At 38.1% G+C, this 20,357-nt stretch overlaps 5 protein-coding genes across 6 annotated transcripts; 4 read left to right on the top strand and 1 right to left on the bottom strand.

Moving 5' to 3' along the window:
• The first annotated feature begins 723 nt into the window (after nt 1-723).
• On the top strand, nt 724-3,389 carry LOC117635636 (probable ubiquitin-conjugating enzyme E2 18). The gene is made up of 6 exons (XM_034369973.1): nt 724-907; nt 1,048-1,151; nt 1,429-1,531; nt 1,675-1,738; nt 2,567-2,655; nt 2,943-3,389. The coding sequence occupies exons 1-6, from the start codon at nt 878-880 to the stop codon at nt 3,036-3,038; spliced, it is 486 nt and encodes a 161-aa protein (XP_034225864.1). The 5' UTR covers nt 724-877; the 3' UTR covers nt 3,039-3,389.
• Nucleotides 3,390-7,548: 4,159 nt separating this feature from the next.
• LOC117635454 (activating signal cointegrator 1 complex subunit 2 homolog) lies at nt 7,549-8,937 on the top strand. Its single transcript, XM_034369768.1, has 2 exons — nt 7,549-7,749; nt 7,831-8,937. Exons 1-2 carry the CDS (start codon nt 7,549-7,551, stop codon nt 8,935-8,937), a joined length of 1,308 nt encoding a protein of 435 aa, XP_034225659.1.
• A 1,155-nt stretch (nt 8,938-10,092) lies between these two features.
• On the top strand, nt 10,093-12,015 carry LOC117635610 (epoxide hydrolase A-like). Its single transcript, XM_034369938.1, has 4 exons — nt 10,093-10,483; nt 10,625-10,807; nt 10,899-11,134; nt 11,532-12,015. The coding sequence occupies exons 1-4, from the start codon at nt 10,193-10,195 to the stop codon at nt 11,782-11,784; spliced, it is 963 nt and encodes a 320-aa protein (XP_034225829.1). The 5' UTR covers nt 10,093-10,192; the 3' UTR covers nt 11,785-12,015.
• Nucleotides 12,016-12,632: 617 nt separating this feature from the next.
• On the top strand, nt 12,633-14,611 carry LOC117634475 (epoxide hydrolase A-like). Its single transcript, XM_034368608.1, has 4 exons — nt 12,633-13,128; nt 13,214-13,396; nt 13,491-13,732; nt 14,113-14,611. The coding sequence occupies exons 1-4, from the start codon at nt 12,847-12,849 to the stop codon at nt 14,357-14,359; spliced, it is 954 nt and encodes a 317-aa protein (XP_034224499.1). The 5' UTR covers nt 12,633-12,846; the 3' UTR covers nt 14,360-14,611.
• Nucleotides 14,429-18,751, bottom strand: LOC117634476 (folate transporter 1, chloroplastic). 2 transcript variants are annotated; one of them, XM_034368609.1, is made up of 10 exons: nt 18,422-18,751; nt 18,252-18,328; nt 17,936-18,029; nt 17,412-17,505; nt 16,873-16,946; nt 16,155-16,268; nt 15,251-15,322; nt 15,114-15,134; nt 14,862-14,929; nt 14,429-14,655 (listed from the first exon to the last, which is right to left on the bottom strand). In XM_034368609.1, the coding sequence occupies exons 1-10, from the start codon at nt 18,608-18,610 to the stop codon at nt 14,523-14,525; spliced, it is 936 nt and encodes a 311-aa protein (XP_034224500.1). In that variant the 5' UTR covers nt 18,611-18,751; the 3' UTR covers nt 14,429-14,522. The 2 variants fall into 2 exon arrangements, with proteins under 2 accessions (XP_034224500.1, XP_034224501.1); XM_034368610.1 differs by having other exon boundaries at nt 16,155-16,265.
• Between the last annotated feature and the right edge of the window lie 1,606 nt (nt 18,752-20,357).

Here is a 20,357-nt window from a genome sequence, read left to right as displayed (position 1 = left end):
GGAAAGTGGAACCTTACTTCAAAGATACTGAGAGAATCACTAACTGCCTTTCGGCCTTCACTTTGTGGAGCTCAACTCACAAACTATAACTATAGGCTGTGCGCCTAAGAAGTGTCTCTGTTTTTTTTTTTCTTCTTCTTTTCTTTCAAAGCAAAATGCCCATTTGAAGTGGCCAATCCATATACTGAAAATATGAAAGATAATTGCCCATTGGTCCAACCAAAAGAATCAATTCTAGTAGTGACAATAGGATCCAATTCCCCAAATCTAATCAACAATGGAACAATCTACAAGTGAACAAATTTAAATCATAAAATAAAAAAGTGAATTCATCAAGATTCATAGTTTAAAAAGACGTGAGTTAGACCAGTTGATTATGATATGTGGTTTGAATTCTCTATTTCTCTAAATTAGAGTAGTTATCTCTTGTAAATGTTTGCATGCAATATGAACTCATATTACAATTTTTTTTTTGGATTTTCATTGAACAATATAAAACAGCATTAGTATTTAATTGGTAAGTGTCCAAACACTTGAGGGAAAAGACCTACAACTACCAATGAAAAACTCTAAAAGAAAAAAAAAAAGAAAAAAGAGGGACGACGTGATTAGTAGGTAAAAGGAGGCTACGACGTCGTTTAGCCAGGGCGCATAAAGTAACCTCGTCACCGTGAAGAGCCACCTTGGCAGAGATAACAATAAGAAAAAAAATATATAAGTATACAAAATCGGATATGGTGGGGAACACAGACGAGTTGTGAAACCGTGGCCGCCCGGTCCCTCTTTGTCCCTTTCGCCTCTCGTCAACACCACCACCATCACATTCTACTCTCTCTCTCTCTCTCTCTCTCTCTCGACGATTTTCTAGAGAAAAAGCATGACCAGCTCCTCCGCCTCCGGTCGCAAGGTTTGCCCTAATTTCACGCGCAGCACAATCTCATAATCGCTTTCTTTTGCAATTTCTGTTTTTTGGTTTTTGATTTTTGATTGGGTTTCTTTGTTTTTGATTTTGATTTTGGGTTTTGTGTTTGTTTTGTCAATTTTCAGACTTTGAGTAAGATTGCTTGCAATCGGCTCCAGAAGGAGCTCCTGGAGTGGCAGGTCAATCCCCCGGCAGGTTTCAAACACAAAGTCACCGATAATCTCCAAAGGTCTTCTCTTTTTTTACTTTCTGTTTGTTTGCCCAGAAAGAAAATTCAATGGAATTAGAGGAGGATAAGAATTTATAACTTATGCATCTCACACTTATTGCCGTTTTCGCTTTTCTGTTTAAATTTCCTTTCTTTTTTTCCCCCTTAACAGTTTTATTTGGCGAATGAACTCTTTGGGAGTTTATGATGTCTACTTTTTCTCTTCAATGTCTATGTTTTTCTGCTTCAGTTACTTCAATTCAATTCATTATTGTGTTGTGGGATTTGTGATGCAAAGGTGGGTGATTGAAGTCAATGGAGCCCCTGGAACTCTGTATTCTAATGAGACCTATCAGCTTCAGGTCGATTTTCCTGAGCATTACCCAATGGAAGCCCCACAGGTTCGTCCAAATCCATCAGTTTGTGTGATATGTATTTGCTTGAACATATATCTACAAATCATTTTATGTTGGGTAGATTTTAATTTCCATAAAACTGGTGATTTAACCTGTTTTGGTCTGAATCCTTGTGGTGGGATGAACAGGTTATATTTATCCCTCCTGCTCCACTGCATCCTCATATTTATAGCAACGGTCATATCTGTTTAGGTAATTTATGGGTTCCAGTTAATCTTTTGATGTCATAAGTTACTGATCTTTGCTCTGTTTTGTGATAACTGATATGTGATTTTTACATAGTTTAATCATTGATCCTTTTTCTTCTCAGGTACGAGGATTATTTCTTTCTTTCTTTTTCTTGATTTGGTATTCATCATTTGTTAAAAGTGACAGTCTTGTCCTCATAATGGACTTGAATCATCCTTTGTTGCTTTTTTTTTACACATAAATTTATTATCATTACTTGAAAAATATGTAGTCAGTGTTTCATTTCAACCTCAGTTTCTTATCAAAACATTTCTTGCTGAAAATATTTAGTTAGCTGAAACAAATTTTTTGTGAGATAATAATAAAACTTTACTCCTTTATTGGCTGTTCTGAAAGCCTTGTGGGGAGCAAAGTGGGGAAGGAAGAAGCGCGGGGGGCCGTATTTGGTTGTGAAATTGTTTTCGTGACTTATATTGCATAGTAAAGCTAGCCTTGGAAATCCTGCTGAATAGTGATTTTTGCTGTAGGTTTGGTTGGTCACTGCCAGCCTGGATATGTTTAGTCTGTTAGTTCAGATTAATTTTTATGTAATGGAGATTTTAATCATACATAAATTAAAGGTGGTATAATATCACAGCAGCTTTAAGTCGTCATTTTTCATTGCTGACTTCGTGGTGTATCAAACATTCTTTATCTCCCAGGAAACTTGATCCATTATGAATCCAATGAGTTAAAGTTAAAGTTACATTGTATTTAAAAGAATATGATTTTTTTAGTTTTACCCTCGCTGCCTCACCTGATGTGCTCTATTGTTGATATGGAATTTTGTAGATATTTTGTACGATTCATGGTCACCAGCCATGACTGTTAGTTCCATCTGTATTAGCATTCTCTCCATGCTATCAAGCTCCACCATGAAGGTTTGTGTTCCCTTTTTTCTGCAGCTTGGTGTTTTCAAATCTTTTAACTAGCAAGTCTTTCCCCCCCTCTCCATTAATATACAGAAAAAGACTAGGAAGTATATCATGTCCAGTCACAATTTTGACACTGATTGCATGAGGGTATGCTTTCAATTTATTCTGCTAAAATACCAATCATTATATTGTAAACATTGGGCATGCCCCCTTAAGGAATTTGCAATTAAATGGGATATTAGATTGAAATATGTAGGGGATATGTATCTAAAGCACTTTGTCCATGCCTGCAGCAACGTCCGGAAGATAATGACCGATATGTAAAGAATTGTAGAAATGGCAGATCTCCCAAGGAGACGAGATGGTGGTTTCATGATGATAAAGTGTAATTACCGGTGCACCGTCTTCCGTCATTAGTTCAAGAAATTAGAGTAGTTGGCTTTTCTGTTCAAAGGATGACGAAGACAAAAGAAAAAGCATTATAAGAAACTGGGGTTTGTCCCAATTGCTCAATAACTCTTTATAGATTGACAATGCCCGGTACTTGTAAAGCAAAGGGAACAATTTGTGTTTCTACTGATTTGTAAGGAACAAACTAAGGGCAGAGGAAGTTGGTATGCCCATAATTTAAGTTCCTTTCTTCTTCCTGTGCTTTGTAGAGGTAAACACCCGCCTCCCTTCAGAGAAGTAGATGTTGGAATGCATGTTTTCTTGATTGTTATACCATGCTATTACTGTCATGTCGAGTGTCAACTTCAATTTTTTTTTAATTTATTTATAATGTTTTCATTTGTTTGTGCAATTTGCATAGTGTGCGCCTCTGGAGAGTAGCTCATACATAGTCAGTCCTGCTCACCAAAGAACCTAAAAATGAGGCTATGACTCGTGAACAAAAACCACATATAGTTAATAATCTTAACCCTCACTGATGCTCCTCTTTTTAATCAAACAAACCCTTTTAATTTGCAAAAATAAAAATAAAAATACAAAGAATTTCAACGCTTGTCTTCCTTCCTCCCCAGTAATCTTCTCCTTCTCATCCTCTCCTCTCTCGCTCTTTTTCACAGATGATATAATAACAGTTGGGATGATAATGTCTTCTGCTTTGGCTTTTGACTACAAAGCCTGTTTGGATTTTGAAAAATATCAACGGAGACAATCTAACCAACCTTTTCAAAGGCAACTTCTTCTTGTGTCTATTGTTTAACTCGATTTCAAATTTTTTCTTTGAATTTTTTATTATAGAAAATTGGTAATTACTCTCCAGAAAACAATTTGGATGTTCTTTTTTGATTGTGTAGCTTTCTAATGCAAATAATTTGGATGCATACGGCTGTGCCCCCTTAGTATACAAGAATCCGGAATTAAAATCAAGATGAATGATTCCACCATATGGGTCGGAACCACGGCTATATGAACCTTTCGGATGCAAAACTCAAAGAAGATGGGTTCAGTCGAAATCAACTTGCATCTATTTTTTTTGTTTTTTGTTTTGTTTTTGCAAATTAAAAGGGGGTTTCAGTAAAAAGAGTAGCATGAGTAAGGGTTGAGATTATTAACTATATGTGCCGATACATTAATATAAGAGTTTTTATTAAAGAGGATCTCATTTTAAGTTCCTTAGGTGAGCAGGACGACATACATAGGAAGGGGTCTATTGCTGCTTCATTTGGAGAGTAGCTCAGATCGATAGTTTTTCCCATTCTGATAGATTTTTAATTTTTATATTTTGGGTAATCGCTGAGAATTGATAGTGAAACATGAAATAGACTTCATTTCTGTTTGCTTGGTGAAAGATTTTAGGCAAGATATATTGCACAAGCTTATATAAAAGGGAGAATTTAATGGCACCCCATACTAATTTTAAATATGAGTAATTTATTTAACCCTTGTACATAATTACCGTTAAAGACAAAAAGTATTCAAATTAAATTTGCTCACTACACCCCACATATGTTCCTGCAACCCTAGTTAGACTTTTTTTTCTCAAACTATCATGTTTCTACAACCCTAATGAGGTTTATACGCTTATATTGGTGAAAAAATATATTGTACTTATTCATGAAGGGTCAGATTGACGTTAGAGAGGCTTCAAATGAGGTATGAGTTTATTTTTTGGCATTTTTCAAGCTTAGGATTTCATGATGGTTCACTGGTTGCGTTCAGCACACCAGTACCCAAAGCGATAGGTAAATTCGGTGGGATGCCACCGAAACATTGCACCTATTTCGGTGGTGTTTGATCGGACGTTAACTTTAGATGCAGTGGAGATCCACCATAATATGGAACAGTGTTCGGTAGTGTATTACCCAATTTTTGCCTACAATTCAGTGGCAACGAATCGAAATATATTAATTTTTTTAGTAACTTATTGTCGACCACAAATTTAATGTAAGCTATTTTGACCTTACTCCCATTGAAGGAACAAAAACAAGGTGATGCCCTTAAAATAGATGACACATCATCCAATGTGATGGTCATCTCACCAAAAGGCATGTGAAAGATGTTCGTTTCGGGATGCCATCTCTCAACGAAGGTAGATACAACAATCTTATCTGCATTCCAATAAGAATACCTAATAAGTTGCTCTAATCCAAACCTCTAAATGTAAGCACACATGCAGCTGTGCGAGACTAGTGCTTCTATCAAGTGTGAAGCAAATCGGTTCACTCCTCCTTGTCTGAAAAGATTCAGGAAAAATCGGGTAAGTTCGCTCTACACTGTCCCTTAGATTGGGAAGGACATAGGCTCCCGCTAAATAAAATTTTGAAAGTATCGTGGTTCGTTCTTCCAAAAGGAGGTGGGGTGAGAAGCCCGTCCATCTTTTCTACTTGATTATCTTTTGGGTTAATATCGCAATAATGGGACTTCTTGTCACTGCCTCAATTAAGGTATTAGTGTTTGTTCTATTAGACAACAAAGATCACATTTTTTTCACTTTGTTCGTGGTCGGAATCTAATTTCCTGGAGCGCTAAGAAGCAGCCCCTTACTCTAACAAGTAAGCAAGTAAACTACCTTTTGGAAGAAAATATGATGTGAGGACCCAAATATACCATTATTTGGATTAGCCCACCAATTTCACTAACGAATGGTAAATGTCTTCGACATGCACCTAAGGTGCTCACATTCCTAATAAAAAACCATATTAAGTACAAACTCAATAACAAATTCGGTAAATGATCACTGAAACAAGAAACGAATTCAAGGAAACAAAAAACGAATTCAGTAGACTACCACTGAAAAATGGAAACATATTCGGTGGACTACTACTGAAAACATAAACACATTTGGTAGATAGCCACTGAAAAACGAAAACAAATTCGGTGGACTACCACTGAATAAGGTAACGATTTTAGTGGGGTTTACACAGGTAAGTTAAGGAATGGGGTTCATGAGGGTAATCTAGGAAGAAACATGAGGTGTAGTGAGTAATTTTAAATTTACTGAAATTCAGTGGGGTGTATGGAGAATATAAAGAGCAAATTTTGGGGTGCCAATAAAATTACCCTATATAAAATTGGGAAGATTAATCCAATTTGATGTTAAAATTCTTCCCTGAACCATAAATCTTATATGTCATAAGTATTATTATGATAGTAATCACTACAATAAACTAAAGCAAAAGAGGGGTTCCTTATGTTTGCTATTTGGAATTGCTAATGTGTGATGGAGATATTGAAGGTGTGTCGCCTGGTGATCCTCTCGTTTGTGTTAACATAATTTGAATTGGGGAAGGATATGATAGTGAAACTAAATATGTTCCAACGAATAAATCTTTAATTTCCTCAAATACCTTATTTTAAAGCTTGGTTTGCACAGCAGCACCACACAAAAACTTTCTAATAAGCATGTAATAAGTTTGATGTGCATGGCAGGACGACACAATTTTTGTTCTTGTACATTTATGGTCTGCTATCACAATAGTAACAGTATACACTTACAACATAAAATTCATGCTAAAAGAAATGAAATTTGTGACCCTAACAAATTAGTTGGTTTTCACAGAACCAGCATAAAAATTTCATGCGTGGTTCTCTGCCGCAGGAGCTCACGAGCCTTTCCAACAGGGCAGGCTAGCCTCTCTCTGCTGAGTAGAAGACTACACGGTACACGCGTGCAAGAAATTTTTTCTATCACCATATGGCCCATCTCATTTTTTCATTGTAAATATTGATCAAGGCTTTTTTATATTATTATTACTTTTATATATTTATCAGGCATGTATCGAAAGAAATATTTTTCAAAAAATTACACAAACTCATAAGATATAACGCAGTTAACCGGTAAGAGAGAGAGAGAGAGAGTATGGAAGGAAAAAAAAAAAAACTAATATACACAATTATTACCCCATGAGGTATAATGTTATAAATATACATTTTTTTTCTCGTTCCAATAAATTACCATATTTAATTGAAGAATGAAAATGAAAAAACTATAAACGTAAAATGTTACTACTCAATGAAGGCTTGGAACGACTCAAATTATGAGCCTTCCTATGAATCTAAATCACATATGTATGTGTCCTCTTTTAAAAAAGAAGAAGAAAGTTTGAATTCTTGAAAAAAAAGAAGAAAGTTTGAATTCTTGAAAAAAAAGAAGAAAGTTTTAACTAAAAAAAAAAAAAAAGCAATATGCAATAAGAAAAACAGGAAACAAAATCTTTTAATTATTTGGTTCTTTCCCGATTTCTTCTTAACTTGGAGAGCACGAAACGATTTAGGGGTTTCCTTGGCGAGAAAGGATAACTGACTCAAGAATTGTATATATATAGAGGGTCAAACCTTCTTCTCCATTGCGCTGATCATAGCATCCATCAGAAACCCTTAAGTCTCTCTCTCTCTCTCTCTCTCTCTGATCAATCAGAAACCCTAGGAAACACTCTGTTCTAACTTCTAATCATGGCCAAGTTCGCCAACTCTTTCGACCTGCTGGGCGAGACCGAAGACATCGATGTCAAGGAACTCATCAGCGCGGTTGATGAGAGGGCCGAGTTTTTGGAGGTGAAGAAGAAGGCGATAGAGTCGGCGAAGAAGAAGGCGATGGAGGAGGAGAAGAGGAAGAAGGAGGCGATAGAGGCGGCGGAGAAGAGGAAGAAGGAGGCGGAGAAGAGGAAGGAGGAGGAGAAGAGGGAGCGGCTGAGGCTGAGTATTCAAAAACATTTATTACTCGGAGGACAAAAGAATAATAATGGGTTTTACAGAAGAGGCCAGAACAGCCAAAGGGATTTCAATTCCCAGAATTTTCGTGCTGCGCCGAAATCTGCTGATGATACTAGATCTGTCTCCAGTGCTGCTAGCATTGTATTGTCAGAGATATCTTTTGGGAGCTTTTGCAAAGCGGATTTTGAAGAGTTGATGAAGAAGAAGAAGAAGGAGACTGAAGTTGTTGTGGAGGATGGAAAGAAAAAGTCAAATATCAATGGAAGTCTGAGGAGAAAACTGAAGAAGAAGAGGAACGAGGAGAAAAGCCACAGCGAGAATGCAGCAGCTGCTGGTGATACTACTGGTGCTGCTGTGACTGCTCCTGTTCAGAACAAGCCTACTCTTTCATACACTTTGAAAGAATATGAGAAGATGAATATGAAGAAGAGTGAGAATCAAGAAACCGCTGTCGAACAGCCGCCTCAGCCTGCACAACGGCATCCCGAGCAGCCTCAAGACCACCATCCTGCACAATGGCAGACCAAGCAGTCTGCACAACAGAAGGCCAAGCAGTCTGCACAACGGCAAACCAAGCAGCCTCAATACCGCCATCCCCCACAGCCTGCACAACAGCAACCCCAGCAGCCTCAATACCGCCATCCGGCACAACGGCAGACCAAGCAGTCTGCACAACGGCAGCCCAAGCAGCCTCAAAACCGCCATCCACCGCAGCCTGCACAACAGCAGCCCAATCAGTCTGCACAACGGCAGCCCAATCAGTCTGCACAACGGCAGCCCAACCAGCCTGCACAACGGCAGCCCAACCAGCCTGCACAACAGCAGCCCAATCAGCCTGCACAACAACAGCAGCCCAACCAGCCTGCACAACAGCAGCCCAATCAGTCTGCACAACAGCCGCCCAACCAGCCTGCACAACAGCAGCCCAATCAGCCTGCACAACAGCAGCAGCTTAATAACAGGAATGACGGCTCCTGGAATCCAGTGAAGGATCGTAGACGGCGGCGAGATTGGGTTAACTATAACTCTGATGGTAGGTTTGAAGAAAGTTGTTCTCGACAGGCCAGGGTTGCGAATAAGGAATTTTTGATAAATCCTGCTGAATTTCCAACCCTGAGCAGTAAATAATTGTATTTGTTTGGAGATAGATTTTGAACTTTTCCTAGTTGAGTTACTCTACAAGTAGCCATTGAGGCACTTTTTTGGATGGTGATGAAAACTGTTTTCACTTTAATAAAAAGTTTTTGCAGTATTGCTTTATTAATTTCCTTGGTGTTCAATGTGTTTAATTCCTTAGCCAAATAAAAAAAATTTAACAATCCAGCCACAGCCACAGCCACAGTATGTGAAAGTTTTGGGACAGAAACAATCTTAAACTCTTCTAAATCTTCGTATGCACATAGAAATCAAAGCAAAATAATGAGTGTTTCTCTGGGGTTAATTAAGAACAATCAACTTGTCTGTAAAGCATGGTCAACAAGATTAAGGAACGCCATTTCTTGTTGCTGCAGCCTGGTAGAGAAGACGAACTTGTGATGGTACGTTGTAAGGCAATTAGCCGGATGTTCATTTTGAGTTGAATCTTAGCTGAATTTCCAACCCTGTAACAATTTGATTATTTAGAAGAAATAGGTTTTGGTCTCATGCGCAAGACTAACTCATAAAAGTTCCACCTAGGGAAAAAATGCAGAGATACATAAAGGCAAGAGAAATTATTGTGCGATATTGGAATATGACCACGTGATATAACGAATAAGTGGTTTAATTAAAGTGTTCATTCTCCCTTCCAAATTAGCACCACTATAACTGTAGTCTTCGTTTTCAACTTTTCGTAAAATATGATATTTCACTCATTACTAATCATTTTCAACCTATCATCATTTGATATTTAGTAAATTTAGGTTTTGCCCATAAAAAAACTTTCACTTTTGAAAAAAGCCAAAGTTTTTTCAAAAAAGACAAAGTGGTTTTTTCCAAAGTCTCCCTTGATATTTCTAGTGGTCAAGCTGACATTATCACTTTCTTCTCTAGACTTCTGGTGCTTCTAGAACATTGTAGAGATTGCTCCTTAAAATGGGCTGAGCTGGGCTGTTTATCTTGGGCTTGGTTAAGTATTGATGGGCTGGGTTGATATTTTAAGAGATAAAATATAAAATAATTGTTGACTAAAGTTTTTGAGTGATATACAAACCACCTTGATCCAGAGTCTAATGCGATGTTTATCATCTTTGACTAATATTGCCCTCAAATCCACCAACTACGCCATCCTTTTAATTCAACGTACATTAATTAAATTATATACAAAGCACCTTGATCATCACCGCTGGCCTTTGAACATACCTCTCTCAGCTCTCTCTGAGACTTGAGGACCTGTACGGAGATCATGGATTACATGATTGAAGTAAATCACCAGAGGATCAAAACCAACGGAATTTGGCTGCATGTAGCAGAAAAAGGAACAGGTCCTCTTGTTCTCTTGCTTCATGGCTTCCCAGAACTCTGGTATGCTTGGCGCCACCAGATCAACCACTTGGCCGAGAATGGCTACCATGTGGTGGCGCCTGACTTGAGAGGCTATGGTGACTCTGATTCTCCTCTCAACCCCAATTCCTACACCATTTTCCACATAGTTGGAGACCTCGTCGGCTTACTTGACCATTTTGGTCAACGGAAGGTGAGAAGCTTTTGTCCAACCCCAATTAAACAAGAAGTTTATAAAACTGTTCTGTTTATGAATTTAACATGTCATGATTTATGTTTCTGTGAGGTGTTTAAGGATTCTTTGACATTCTTATATGTTTTGTGGTTTGAGAAGGCATATGTTGTGGGGCATGATTGGGGAGCTGTTGCTGGGTGGCATTTGAGCTTGTTTAGGCCTGATAGAGTGATAGGGCTGGTAAATCTAACTGTTCCATACTTTCCAAGATCTCCAACAACTAAAACTACAGAAGCAATCAGAGAATTGTATGGAGATGGAACTCATGTCATTCAATTCCAGGTACCTCCTTAATTTCTCTCCACAATTCTTGGTTGCATATGTATATGTGTATGTGTGTGTCACTTTTAGTTATGGTTTCTTGGCTGGGAAGGAACCAGGAAGAGCAGAGAGAGCGTTTGCAAGGTATGACTACACGACGGTGATGAAGAAGTTCTTGCTGATAACCGACAACATGATAGCTCCTCCGGACATGGAATTTATTGATTTCCTGGACACAAAATCAGCATTGCCAGCGTGGCTAACTGAAGAAGATATCCGGGTCTTCGCTGAAAAATTTGAGGAATCTGGATTCACTGGTCCTTTGAACTACTATCGTGCAATGGACTTGTAAGTGTGTAGAAACTTTACTTTGTTCTTCCTTTCTGGAAAGATGCTCTTTCGAAGCTAGGCCTTAGGTACAACCATCATATGCAAAGATACTTATTCTGTTCCAGTTTTAATATACTTAATTAATCACAAGCTTTTATTCTGTTAACATATAAGATAAGGATAATAACCCCACTTCACTTTGATAACACATGAAATTGAATCCCAAGTCTCTTCCCCGCCTTCGGCCAGAATAAAATACAAGGTAAAGGAGAGAAAAGCCTTTTATTAAGGAAAATGCAGCCAGCTCACCTGTGCAGGCTTTGGCCAATACAACAGACCAACTCACCCATGTTGGTCTGCAGTACCTTTTGGTCCTTTTGTTTTGTTGACTGATACTAGTGATTGTGATAAACAGGAGTTGGGAGCTTCTTGCACCCTGGCAAGGATCGAAAATTACGGTACCTGTGAAGTTCATGATTGGTGACAAAGATTTCGGCTTTAAGTCACATGGAACAAGTGAATTTGTGCTAGGTGATGATTTCAGGAGCCTTGTCCCCAACCTTGAAGTGGTTGTTATAGGCGGCCACCATTTCATCGAGCAAGAGAACCCTCAAGAAGTCTCCAGCCAAATACTTTCCTTCCTGCGTGAACATCCTGTAGATCAATGAAATTGTTTAGTGTGCTTCTGAATAAATCCCAAATGGTTTGTGGGGTATATTGAACCAATATGGGGTTCAATTAAAACCATCCTTTTCTTTGTTCTGTATCAGGGTTGGATGATTTTCTGTGCTTTGTGTTTGTTCTTTCTTCTTCTTAAGGCATTTAGAAATTCTGTTTATAACCTAATGTAATGGCCTCTTTGACATGCCAAATTAACCACCACCTGGTTTGTGAAATAAGTTTTGGAAATTTTTAAAAATTTATCAGTGACATGAACATAACCAAAGATTTTGTTAATTGTAAGGTGGCTGCATTCAAACTTGTTGATTTGGGGAAGGGTATAGGCCTTGTTCCATAACGGACGCGAAAAACTTCATAGATTGACACAAAGCAAATGGTTTATATTTCTTGGCTGCAGTTCAATACAACCAAATCCTTCTGTTAATTTGTACTTACAATACTAAAAACTTCTGAAAGATAATTCTACACCTGCACAATTTTGTTTTTTTACAATTAGTTTACTCTATGACCAAACGCCGATGTCGCATTTCCACGATATAACACAAGATGGGTTGCAATAATAACATACAAAACCATATAAGCACGCAGCCATAAAACAATTTTATACACCAAAAAAGAAGAAGAAAATAAAAATAATGGTAGATGGTAGTTTCCAGGAAAATGATCAAGAGGAGACTGTCAAGCACTGATATTTAGTTTCCTGTGGAACCACGGGAATTGTCAACAAATACATGAAAACTAAGAAATTGGGAAGACCAATAAAAGTTAATTGAGACCATCCAGCAAATAAGAATAGCAATCAGGTCAAGAAAATTGTACCTTTCTGCACCATGATTAGCTTTGGAGAATTTGATACGTTACTCTCACCTTTGGTCTGCTTCAAAGTTCTCATCTTTGACCGTATGAAATTCAGAGAGTTGCCAAATCATTTTCCACATATTAATTACACATATATAATTTAGCTATAAAAGGCCAGTCCATTCACACCATTAAGCACGCCAGTTGGTTTTATTTTTATTTTATTTTCTGAGACTTGAAGAGAAGAGAATATGAATGAGGTGACTCACCAAAGGATCAAGACAAATGGGATATGGATGCACATAGCAGAGCAAGGGACAGGCCCTCTTGTGCTTCTCCTCCATGGCTTCCCAGAAATATGGTATTCGTGGCGCCACCAGATTGGTTACTTGGCTAAGCATGGCTACCATGTTGTTGCTCCTGATATGAGAGGCTATGGTGATACCGACTCTCCTCTGAGTCCTACCTCCTACTCTATTCAACACCTTGTTGGAGACCTTGTTGGCATTCTTGATCATTTTGGTGAACAAAAGGTTTTTTTTCTTTCTTTCCTGTTTTCTTCTTCTGTGTTTTATTTTATAGTGACTGTTTTGATTGTTTGTCTCTCTTATTTGAAAGGCATTTATAGTGGGACATGACTTTGGAGCCATTGCAGCTTGGCATCTGAGCCTGTTCAGGCCTGACAGAGTCAAGGCGCTGATTGCACTATCTGCTCCATACTTTGAAAGATCTTCAAGCACCAGGGATTCTGAATCTGTGAGGCGAATTTTCAGTGACGGGTGTTACGTTTATCAGTTTCAGGTTCTTTTTTAGTCAAGACATGAACATGTTCTTCAAGTTAGCAATTGTGTTATGTGTTTGTGTAATTGTATTTGTAATTTGCGTATGGTGGTAGGAACCAGGAAGAGCAGAAAAGTCGTTTGCAAGATATGATTATTTGACAGTGATGAAGAAATTCTTGCTGTACAACAAGACAGATTATTTGGTAGCTCCTCCTGGAATGGAGATCATTGATTATTTGGAGACACCAGCTGTGTTGCCACCATGGATTTCTGAGGAGGACCTCCAAGTCTATGCTGAAAAGTTTGAAGAATCTGGCTTCACTGGTGCCCTCAATTATTTTCGTACAATTGAGCAGTACGTATAGAGTCTGTAGACACACCAACTAACAACCCAAAATTCCCCCAATTTTATTTGGGTTTTGGCTCATAAAAAATGTAGAAATAGGATCATATCATATCATATCAACTTTAACAAATTGAAGAATTTATGGTTTACCTGCACAAATTTTTGTACGCGGTTTGATTTGGTGGTGGGGTGGGTTGTTAGCTAGCTTAATTGATTTGATTTGGTGGTGGGGTGGGTTGTTAGCTAGCTTAATTGATCAACCGCAAAGAATATTCAAATGGCTTTTGAATTTTAAGAAAATCCCAATTTGATTTGTCTTGTTTTCAGTAACTTTATTGATGTAAGTTGGCTAATCTTTTACATCTGTTAATTTTGAAAATGGGAAACAGGTACTGGGAGCTCATGGGACCATGGCAAGGATCAAAGATAAGTGTTCCAGCAAAGTTGATTGTAGGTGACAAAGACATTGGCTTTGAAATTCTGGGCACAAGGGAATATGTGAAAGGAAGTGTTCTCAAGAGTCTTGTGCCAGACCTGGAAGTCGTGATTTTAGATGGCCACCATTTTATCCACCAAGAGAAGGCTCAAGAAGTCTCAGACGAAATTCTTTCCTTCCTGCGCAAATTTTCGACATAATAAGACTTTCCTCCACTTTGAATGAGTTTTGTATTTCCTTTTTTTCACAACTTAGTGCTTTATTGAATATACCTTTCAACACATTTTATTACCACATTTCCAACCTCAAATAATGTTGTTGTAGCTAGAACGAGTGCTCAAAATTGAGGATCAAAAGAAGACCTTACTCATTCGTTCTAGCAAATTTTAGAAATTTCAGTACATTTTCGTATACAATAAATGTTATTGAAGCAGCAGGAACATTTTTCAGAAGATTTGGGGTGATTCCCTTGTAGAAACCTCTAACGCCCTCAAACCTACAGCCCCAACAAAGAAGGAAAGGTTAGCATCCTAAGACAAGAAAGAAAAAGAAAAATCGAAGGGGATATATATCATGGAAGGAAAGGCCATCTAGCTACCTGATCTCTTGTAACATTCATTACCAATCGAATCAGATAGAGATTTGCATAAAGAAATTATTTCCAGATATTTGCATCATATGAAAGCTAAATTTCATACTTACCGTACAGTTTCCCTTATCACATGCCAGCTATCCATATATCTTGGAATTCCTTCACTGCTAGGTCGTTGCTGACAAAATGAGAAAAATCTCATTAATAAGGAATACGAGCAAAATCCATAAAACATGTAGAAGCACAAACGGCAACTTCAAAAGTTATGCTGAAGGGTTTTAGTAATAAAAGCTCGGACTGTTTCAGACTGGGGAAACTTCTATATATTGAGACCATATATAGAGAAAACATTATGGATATACCTGCAATCGAGATCGCATCACCTGAAAAATGAAAAGAAAGAAAAAAGTCATCACAACTACATAAGTAGTAATCTACAAATGAAATGAACATCTAGAAGAATTTTACATCAATGCCAAAAATATATATTTATGCATGCCTGGAATGGATAAGATAGAAGAATGGCAGCAACTTTAGATGATGCCCCCAAAGCTGCATAGTCAACTGAATTCTGTGCAAAAAACAATAGCCAATAAGACCTCGTAACCAGGCTGGTTAATTTGCCTAATGCGCTCAATCCAAGACCTGATTTGCACACCCTTAAACTTGAACAGATGGAACCAAAGAGCAACAAACGTAGATTACCATACAACAAAAGATGATCTACATTATAGTAGCTGTGTAAACACCTAGACTTCTCTCAGATGCATCTTCATGAATTTGATATCCTCCCATTAGTAAATTCAATAAAGCGAAGGTTTCCCATATTCTTCAGGTAAAATAAAGTGGACAAAAAAACTAAATGACAGTTCCCCCATGAAAGTAAGTGTAGAAGAAAAGAAATTAAAATGACAGTGAATTGATAAGATAGATTCCCATTAGTAAAATATATAGTATATGCGCTTCTATAATAATCCTACACCTCACCACTAGGTAGAGTTAACATGCTGTGTTATTAACCCCATATATGTAGTAGATGATCAGGCACAAGGAATGTATGTGTTTTCCTCAATCATGAACAAAAAACAGGCATAATGAGCAGAAGAGACGTACTATAATCTGATTCATGTTATTGCCAAACATCTACAAGCCCATACGTACATATACAAAAATTTGTACACCAATTACCAAATCACATTTCCGCATCAACCTGGGATTCTTAATTTGGTGCAGTAAATACTAGACAATTGACTAGAGAATAAATTTACCAACTACCAAAAGGGACCTCTGTATTGAACTATATGTGAAATGGGAATGTAAAGTAACAATTCCAGAACAAGTAGATCTATGGATTAAAATAGGTCCATTACTACAGAACATTAGCTGCATGAACAGAGAAATACCAACACTGAATCAGCACTTCCAGAATGCCTTCTGCTTTTTTTAGACTTGAAGTCAACAACTACTTTACGGAGTTCTTCATATGCTGTGAATTGAATAGCACCATGAGATACCTGCTGAAACAACACGAAGATCTGTAAGCTGCAAAGTTGTGAAGCATGAAAGACTAAACAGATTTTTGGCATGAGTGATACATGTGTATGCTATAATGCACTTATAATCTTCAAATGCAATTAAGTGTAGAAGTACACAATAATCTCCAGAAGCGTTTCCATCTCGCCACTCAGCAGTGTATATCATCAGATATGTAAGACACCTTATTTTCCCACTACAATTTTTTCGCAATTTTCTTCAGTTTCCTTTTACATGGATTAACTCTAAGTGTCCAAAATCTTTGAATAACATCACAAATCATGAACATGGTATTCTTTTAGTGATGGTTAGAAGCTGTACACAGAGGCTCTTAAGTGTCCATGGGAAGAAAACACAGTAAACCCCAAATCCTCTGTACAACTCTTATAAATGATTAAGGAAAACCAAACATTTTTGTTGTTAGTTGCGGATAAAGTGATACCCATATTGATTGTTTCATATATTAAGAGAGAGAGAGAGAGAGAGAGAGAGAGTCATTATTTTCTAATTTTTAAATATTATACTGTACATCTGTGCGAGAAAACAAAGACAGACCACCATAGAAAAAGCTCATAGACAACAACATACCAGAAAAAGACTGGGAAGAAGACCTTTATAAAGCGCAGCCCAACCTTCCTCTCTCACTATAGTTCTTAAGGCATCTGAAATATGATTAAAAATAAAAAGAAAAAACAAGTTATGAACATAAGGACATAGAAGAAAAATTCTCTGAAATAGACACGTCAATGGTGATTGAGCAAATGCATTTAAGTGAGAGCTTTTGCAAACTCCCTGGAACCAGGAAGTTTTCTAGTTTGGTATTTGCAACGGTGGTGAAGTTTGGGGTTGACTGAACATGTATGCTTGATATCTTTATTGGCTTTCTGATAAAAAGATATAATTAAAGCAAAGCAAACTTCATGACAATTATAATCCTGTCCTATCTTCTATGAACTACTTGATAGCCAAGCAAACCAACCTTATAAAAGAGTCAAATTCTGGAAGTCTACATCAGTGGTAGTTTATCTTCACCACAAACTAAATAAATAAACAAATAAGTAATATTTAGCATGAAAGAAACCAATTGCAGGCATCACTATCAAGTTTAAGTAAGATATGGAGCAGACCATAAAACCCAGAATATGGTTGAGTTTGATGAAGAGGAGTCTGAAGCTGCAATCTTGTTTTTACAAGCCAAATAGGATTTGTGCACAAAGAAACCTGACAAAATCACAAGTTTGCTATCATCTATAGGTAACCATGTGCTAAAATCCTGCCTACCTTCTAAAAATATTAGAAGGGAACAGAAAATGGAGTTATATTCCTCTAAACACTTGTAAATCATTGCACCAAGCCAAATGACAAAAATGACCACCTTCGGAACAATGTTTTTATTCAGGAAGGTGCTAAACTCCAACTGGGAGTCTGGTATATTCAAGGATTCTTTTAACTAACCAGATATTTTCGTTAAAAGTTTCAACAAGTGTCTTCATTTCAAAGCACAAAAAATTGGATACCTAAGGATGCAGAGTGCGGGAATCATGTGTGTGCCATATGCAAATAAAAACAACCACCAGGATCAGATAACAGTTTCAGAAGAAAAAAAAAATTCCATTAATGTCTTTTCAATCAACGTTTGCAGAATACTCACCAAAGCACCAGCTTCTGCTGCAGAAGCGAGATGAAGACCAGGGCTCAGCTGCTCATCCCTGTTTTTAGAATACCTTTGTTTCGCTCTTCCATAGCTACATAATACAGAGATTTTGTTTAATTCGTAACATCTTTCAGCAAACAAGAACGAAAAAACAAAAAACACAAAAATCCAAATGAAAAAAAACCCAATTACAACTGCATTGCGAAGATAGAATCCATTGGTATGCGTGGCAGGAACATTCATCTAGTAAAAAAATTCAATTTACACTGGAGCTGAAGGCATATATTCTAAAAGCCCATACATTGTTACTTACAAGAAGAAATATAAGCCCCATGAAACAGTGGAACCAAGAACAGCAGGAGAAAAGCCTGCATAGAGTCCTCCCAAGCCCTGCAAGACAAAGCAATGTGAACCAAATCATCATCAACAACAAAAACCCTAAGGTGGGTTTTGACAAGGTGAACCGAGGATATATGTATATACCTCCAATCGAGCAATGGTGAAAATGGCGTGAGCCGTGTTCTTGTAAGTTGGAAGATTGGAGACTCGACCATCGTGGACTTGAAATCTCGTACGGACAACGTCTAGAGGATGCATCGCCGCGACAGTGGCGAACCCGGCGATGGCGCCGGCGGTGGCAGTTTCCCACTGCCACTGCGACGCCGACGACATTTGAATTTCACGGCAGATTCAAAAGCTTGGTACTTCCGACTACAGCGGCAGCCGGCAGGTCTTAAACCACCACTGTTGCCTTGTGCTCTGCAGCTTGGGTTCTGAAAGCAGCAGGCTTTTCTCGCCAATCGCTTACAGGTACAAGACCTGGCGGTTTCGATTTGAAATCCTAAAACGACGGCGTTATATAACGAACGACTACCGAATAACGAGGTGGGCTTTGCCTCTGAGTCTTGTCTTGAGTGCTGTCAGATGCGAAAGACGGCGTAGTTTCAAGTGGAAGGTTGGATACGGTGTCGTTTTGGAAGTGTTTTGACTCGGTGTTTACTCTACTGTTTTTTTTTTTTTTTTTTTTTTTTTTTTTTTTTTTTAAAAATTTTAATTTTTGTGATAAAAGGTTGTTAATACATGTTGGTTGGTTATAACAGATTTTAGTCCAGACACCAAGTAATGAGGGTTCCAATTCCATTGCCAAAGCTAAATGAAATTGGGTTCCATTTTTCTGGAAGGATATATGATATATCTATAAAACCCAAGTGGAGAAATAGAAAGCACCTCCCATTTCCCTTTTTCTTCAACAAAATCTCCATAGACTTTCTCTTGTGAGAAAGATTGTGAAACAAGGAACCATAAAAATGGCTTCTAATGATCATGATGATGAAGACATGGCTAAAGCTCTTGCTTACATAGAGCACATGCTTTTGGATTATGATGATGAGTTGGAAGAAGATGTGCATGCAGAAGAAAATGAGCAACTAGCAGTGAAAATCCAAGAATTTGAAGCATTCTTACTAGGCACAGATGCCATTGCTGCAGAACAACCACAACCAGAACAAGGTTCCTTCTTCTATGGAAACCATGCTGTCCCGCGAGTCCCGAGCCTTCAAGAACCTGCTGCCCTACATGCCCAAGAAGTCATTGCAGCACAACAAGGCATGCCTCTACAACAACAGGAACTAGGACTGGATTGGTTCTGTGGAAACTATGTACCTCCTCGTCACTTCATTCCATTTCACGAACTTTGTTCTCCTCATCACCTAGGTTCATACTATGGAATTCACAACTTTGTCCCTCATCATCATCTTCCTACCATTCCCAAGCTTCCAACCCTCAATTCAATTTCAAGAACCTGCAGCCTCACATGCCCTGCAAGCCCAAGAAGCCATGCAGCACAAGGCATGCCTCAACTACCACAACAACTAGAACTTGGATCTTTCCATGGAATTGGAACCTATGTGCCTCATTATTTCCCAGCAATCCCTAGTCTCCAACGCTCAATTCAATTTCAAGAACAACCAGAACTAGAACTGGGTTCATTCGATGGAACTGGCAACTATGTCCCTCCTGCTCTCCCACCAGTCCCAAGCCTCCGAAACTTGATTCAAATATGCAGCAACCGTTTTCAGAAGTTCTTGTCAAACTATGATGTGACAACACAAGCATTAAAGCTGATGAAATGTGACGTAGAAAGGCATGTCTGGCCATTGTTGAATGGCGATGAAGATCTTATACAAGGCATCTGGCTCAAAATGTATGACATTGCTGGTAATGAGTACAGTGTGCAGTTCAAGACCGCAGGAGTTCAAAAAATTCATATGCTTACTGCTCCAGATTGACAATATTTTGTTCGACGCCATCGCCTGGTACGGTACAAAGATGTTACCCTGGCGGAGTTGTGCTTAGGCCTGCAAGGGCCTTGGCCCTCCCAAAATTCTGAAATAGTATATATATTGCCTTTGCATTGTAC

Source organism: Prunus dulcis, chromosome 7 (genome assembly GCF_902201215.1).
Source record: "Prunus dulcis chromosome 7, ALMONDv2, whole genome shotgun sequence".
NCBI classification, from domain to species: Eukaryota; Viridiplantae; Streptophyta; class Magnoliopsida; order Rosales; family Rosaceae; genus Prunus; species Prunus dulcis.
The sequence above is the reverse complement of the archived record's forward strand: the minus strand, read 5'-3'. Positions and strand labels throughout refer to the sequence as shown.